Source organism: Notothenia rossii, assembly GCF_949606895.1.
Source record: "Notothenia rossii genome assembly, chromosome: 1".
Classification (NCBI taxonomy): domain Eukaryota; kingdom Metazoa; phylum Chordata; class Actinopteri; order Perciformes; family Nototheniidae; genus Notothenia; species Notothenia rossii.
Genome location: NC_136912.1, coordinates 18,526,569 through 18,532,568, shown reverse-complemented (window position 1 = coordinate 18,532,568; position 6,000 = coordinate 18,526,569). Strand labels below are relative to the sequence as shown.

The following is a 6,000-nucleotide window of genomic DNA, read 5'->3' as shown; positions in this document are numbered from 1 at the left end:
GTGTGTGTGTGTGTGTGTGTGTGTGTGTGTGTGTGTGTGTGTGTGTGTGTGTGTGTGTGTGTGTGTGTGTGTGAGCGTGGATTCAGTCCTCGGTAGAATTCCAAGGATCCTTGACATTGGAAAAGTCCTTCGGAGGGACTCGATGACGTAGCATCCTTGAACATTTGAAATAGTGGCTCTGGAGGAGCCTTCCTCGACATTGAGAAACACCCAGTACATCAAACACTTGGTGTGTGTGTGTGTGTGTGTGTGTGTGTGTGTGTGTGTGTGTGTGTGTGTGTGTGTGTGTGTGTGTGTGTGTGTGTGTGTGTGTGTGTGTGTGTGTGTGGTGTGTGGGTGTGTGGGTGTGTGGGTGTGTGTGTGGGTGTGTGTGTGCAGTTGTTAATTTGGTGAGGCTTATCACAGAGAAAGGGAGAGTTGTTATATTGTTCATATTCTTTGAGAGATGGGTAGTATTATTTTTGAGTAGATATTTTGTTATTATCTCCTGGAAAAGTTAATTCCAAAATACTGTGTCCCCTCCAGCCTTTGTTGTTAAATCCCTTATGCTCACTAGAAGAAATCTACTGTTTTGATGAATGCTAAATCAGACTAAGTTCATTTAAATAATGATGAATATTTGACCCTGTTATTTGTTGTTTGGTTCTATGGTGATTCCTTAATGTGAAATGTATTTGTTGCAGGTAATAAATAAATCATGGCATGGGGGGAGAATAAAGATCAGCAAAATGTCACTCACCTACTCTTATTTTTTGAATAGCACAAATGCTGTACATATATAGTTCCCATTAACTTAGTTCAGTCAGACAACTCACGTTTTCTTAATATGTTTATTAGAGCAGCATGTAGTTGAGTTTGGCATCTAGACGTCTAGGCTCGGGCCTCATAACTCCACAGATTTACATAGAACATTGAGTGATGAGTAGATACTGTAATTATCTCCCAAGCCTACAGGTGGAAGCTGGGGTGGTGGTGCAGGCAAGCAGCAAGTGAACGCATCAGCAATGTGACAGCGCCGTGCATTAGCGAAGCAGAGACAGGCAGATCTGGCAGCTTGAACAGAGCGGCAGGTTAAGGAGATTGTGTTTGGTTGGTTGTAAGAGAGACGCGTCACGTGTTAATGTATCATTGGTGCTCGAGTTGACTGCTTCGCCCCATTTAATGTCGGACCCTTATTCTCCCAGTGGCTTTAAAAACAGTATCAATGTTATAAATGATGTCACAATATCACATTTACCCTAAGAATAATATTTAAAAGAGCTGTAATAATACATTTATGTGAAAAGGTAAAGAAGAAATACTGCATTATAGTCAATATATTACATGAAAAACACTACACTCTCCAAATGTGATGAACAACTAAAAGTAGAGTAGCTCAGCACAAGGCACTAGTTTGCTGTTGTTTTTTATTTACCTCTGTTTGTTCAAACTATTATATCATCAGTGACTTTGGCTATTTTTTGAAAAATGAGCTTTCCCATCTTTTCTGTAAAATATTTACTGCAGGATTAGCATTAGAGGAAAGCATCTACAGTCTGAATCCCCTGTGGGAATTGTTGTCCTGCATGCACTGTTTTGCCTTTGAAGGTTATTCAGTAGGCTATCAGATGGCCTTTATAGAGGGTGTTTGTGTAGTTGTGTGTGAGAGAGAGTACCGTGTGTGTGAGTTTACTGTATAACCATGGTAAGGTTAAGCAGTATTAGAAAGGTCCAGAGTGTGGAGCTTCTTATCTTTATTCTGAATAATGCAGTTGGCCCAGGGTCTCGAGGGCAGTCAGATCCCCTCACGCTTTCAACACACACACACACACACACACACACACACACACACACACACACACACACACACACACACACACACACACACACGTATACCCATAAATAACCATAATGAACGCACACACTCACCTGCCTCACGGTTATTATCTTTTCTGTGCACTTGGGAGGACACAGAGAGAAAAACAGTACAGGAGGTAAAGAATAATTATTTAGCTTGGAGTTCATTTTACTTACTGACCTTTTTACTTCAAGCCAAACACAATTCCTATTTTAGCAGAAGACCATTAGTCTAGTAGGAATATAATATGCTCAATGCAATTACTATTTCATCTTTTAAACCCAATTAGCATCATTAAATCATTGTTAAGGCTCTCAGTAATGAGAGCGGAGCAGAGGAAGACTCACGAGTCAACCTTCAGATCCATGAACTCAGAGCGCCTCATGTAAACAACACGCTTTCATCTCAGTTGACCTCTGTGGATGTTTTTTATCAATCAATGGCGCATGGGATTATGGCTGGTTTGATAACTCTGAAACTGTTATCTTTCCACTTTACGTGTTTCACATATGTGAAGCCGTGTAGATAAATAATAAGTTGAATACAAACATATATTTATATTACAATTTAAGTGGTGATTAACAGCAGACAAACTGTCATACTGATGCAATGTCTCTCAACACATCACTGCTATTTTGCATTTTGTTCATTAACATAAGCTTCTCACACCCGTCAGATTAAAATGAATCATCTAATGTTGATACTATTCACAATGCAGAATGTCATGTCCTTTTTTCCTGCTGAGATGGCCCAAAATAAGCTATTATTCATAATTATTTTCCAGTAGGCAGGAACACATCAATTTCTCGTCAAAGCCCTGGTTTGCTTGTAAATCTGGAACAGAGTATTGGCCTCTCAAGTGCTTATAGTACCCATGTGATTTACTTGTCATATTAATAGCCCGAGACTGTTAAGCCTTAAGAGTGGTTTCTTCATACTGCAAGGCATATTTATGACACCGGTGTCCGGGGACACTTAAAACTAATGGGTGAAACTTAGAGACATTAATGGCAGTTTAAGGAAGTTGAGTGTGTAGGTTTTTTCAGGGCAGTGTAGTAATTATGTTGTGATTAACAAGGAACTTTATGACAAACATTTAAACCAGTTCATCCTGAATTTGAATTATTTAAATGAATCAACAAATAAACCATATCCTGAGGTCAAGTGAGGCAAAAAATTATGTGAATTAGTAGTAAAACCAACAAGCACTCAAACCTAAACGACTTACTGTATACGACCATTTATTCCATTAACACTGCAACTTTTAGGGTTTGCTGTTATATACTGGTTGCTATATATAACAATTAAAGGATTAGTCACTGACTGGGAAACTTAATACTTTTTACACAATTTGGAAGAATAAGCTCTTTGTGAATTTTACTTGTTGGCCTTAATAGTGTTTCATTTGTAGTTCATACCCCGATCTCACAATAAATGTTCCACTACATTAGACATACGCCAACAAGCTCCCGAAGCTAAGCATGAGCAAAGAGCACTGAGTCAGACCTTTTATTCAATGGCATAGACCAAAACTGAGGAGATCTTAACAACCTTACTGGCTGGAAGTGGTCCGGAAGAGGACACATGACATACCAAAACTGGGTCCAGGGACAACCAGATAATCGTCGTAACATTGAGACCTCTGTAAATGTCTTTAATGAAAACAGAGAATGAAATGATGACGCAGAAACAAAACAGAAAGATTTTTACTGCATCAATATTACCGTAGTGGAGGTGAAGAAGACGTGGGAAAAAGCTCTGAAGCACTGCAGAGAAAATCAGTCCGACCTTACCAGCCCGCTCGATGAGACCGAGCACCTTCTGGCTCGGAAAGAGGCCCTGAAAGTTCAAAGTGAGCGGGTGTGGATCGGCCTGCGCTACCTGGGGGACCACTGGCTGTGGGTGAATGGAGACCCTCTGCAGTACGAGGCCTGGCCCCAAGGAGACAAGGACCACCAGTGTCCAATATATAAACGCTGTGGAGCTTTAACCAAAGGGGGACTGTGGGAGAACTGGGACTGCAAGGAAAAACTCAACTTCATCTGCATCTGATAGATTAACATTATTGTATCTTATATTCTGACTTGTACCTGCAATGTGCAACAACAAATCACTTACTGCATTGTGCCGTCTTGTGCATATTTCATATCAAATATTATTATTACTACACTGGAGTGCTTTTTCAGGAAAATGTTATGTAAACCTAAAATAATAGATTTAAGATGTAAGAGGAAATCAAGAAAGTGCCAGGTAAAAACTGTTTTAGAGTTTACCAGCAATGATATGAGTGGCTCAGGGATTGTGTGGCCAAATCTGAGTGGTGTAACTGAGAGAGGAAAAGCCCAGTCATCTGGTTGAGTAAAAACTATAAAGAGACAGATAGATTAAATGAACGAGAGCAGAAAGTGTATTCCTGACTGTGTGTGTGTGTGTGTGTGTGTGTGTGTGTGTGTGTGTGTGTGTGTGTGTGTGTGTGTGTGTGTGTGTGTGTGTGTGTGTGTGTGTGTGTGTGTGTGTGTGTGTGTGTGTGTGTGTGTGTGTGTGTGTGTGTGTGTGTGTGTGTGTGTGTGTGTGTGTGTGTGTGTGTGTGTGTGTGTGTGTGTGTGTGTGTTTGTGTGTGGGTCCTGTAAAGCCAATACTAAACATAAATGATCATGTGTTGTCTTGTTGTCTTTTGCCTTGTTGCATTTGCTATTCTTCCTGGGGACCAGATAAACAAACAACCTAACCCTAACCCAAATCAAAAAGTACAGAAGTAAAAAGACTAAAATGATCGTCCATTCAACCATAATTAAGCCAAATACAAAATTAACAATCAAGCAATTCCTCAAGAGTAAATACCATACTTCTACTACAAATACAAAGTCCTTGTCTGAAATAAGTTTAGCCTGTCCTTTATTCCTTATATTTCAGCTGTTTTACCCTGTGACCTCTGTTTGTTCTCCCTCTCACTGTTTGTCTGGGCGTCGCCTTCTGTTCCACTCCTGCAGCTAATCAACCTGCACACCTCTGCTCATCAATCCTCAAGAGTATACAGTATAGACTCCAGCTCTACGTGGCAGTCTTCTTTGCCACTTTTTCAGTATGCCAACCTTACATTATTGCTTTGGGTAAACAAAAGGATTATTTAGGTTTACACCTCAACACCTTTTCCCAGCTCACCTTATCTTGGTCTCTGACTGATTTGAATTAACTCTGCTGTTAACCAGACCTTTTCTGGAGCTCTGCTTTTGGGCCAAAGACAGTAACTGAGCAACACAACATTTTCTGTATGCATGAAAACTGTATAGTTGACATTTCTTAAAAGTACATTTTCATAAAGTCACAAATGTTCTAAATATGCTGCATAGTTATTTCACCCCATGACACTTAAAATACACATGAAATGTTCATGGATTGGTAAATTCATCCCAGTGTTGTATTAAAATACCTTTCTAAAAAAAACGTTATATTGCATGAAAAGGGCTATGAAAACAAAACCTCTTACATTTCTTTTTAAATGGTTCCTCACTTAATTGAAGAATTACCCATTTGCCACGGTAGCAAGAATATCATTCGAGCACTCCATTCAGTCCCTCTCTTATCTGCAGGTATTCACTTTTGAACCTGCCATTGAAGATGTGTGTGCATTTCTTTCTGTTTTCCAAGGCAAGACTTTAGAATACCTCACATGTCTTACTTTCTCACATTTAGAGCAAGGCTCTTCGTCGGGTAAAGAGATATCAAACTGACTCAAGAGTGTCAATTAATGAATAGTATTAAATGGTAATCAGAAAAAAAAGCAAAAGGTGGGGTCAGAAATGTGGTGGATTAGTAAATACTCAATAGGCCAAAAGTGAGCAGTTTTAGCAGGCGAGCTAACACGCTAGTTTTCCACAAGCCACCATATAGCTTCTCTTTATTTTCTCTCTACTGCTTGATAAGTCTTCCTGGAATTTTGTTTATCATTGCATATTGTTTTGATCAATACAAAGTCATATAAGTCATTAAAGAGGAAATTAAATCTCACTAACATCTTACCAACGTCCAGCATACTCATTTAATTAATCAATCAATTCATTAAATCTTCATTGAAATTTAACTTTTGAATCCCATGATTTGACCAAGCCTTAAACATCCCCTGAGCCTTCTGGCATATTCAATTTGGATCCGTTCTGATTTAG

At 39.4% G+C, this 6,000-nt stretch overlaps 1 protein-coding gene across 1 annotated transcript; it reads left to right on the top strand.

The window, feature by feature from the left end:
- Positions 1-3,421: 3,421 nt before the first annotated feature.
- On the top strand, positions 3,422-3,889 carry LOC307018731 (snaclec 5-like; the record flags this gene model as incomplete). Its single annotated transcript, XM_079649119.1, has 2 exons — positions 3,422-3,464; positions 3,567-3,889. 2 exons carry the CDS (start codon positions 3,422-3,424, stop codon positions 3,887-3,889), a joined length of 366 nt encoding a protein of 121 aa, XP_079505245.1.
- Between the last annotated feature and the right edge of the window lie 2,111 nt (positions 3,890-6,000).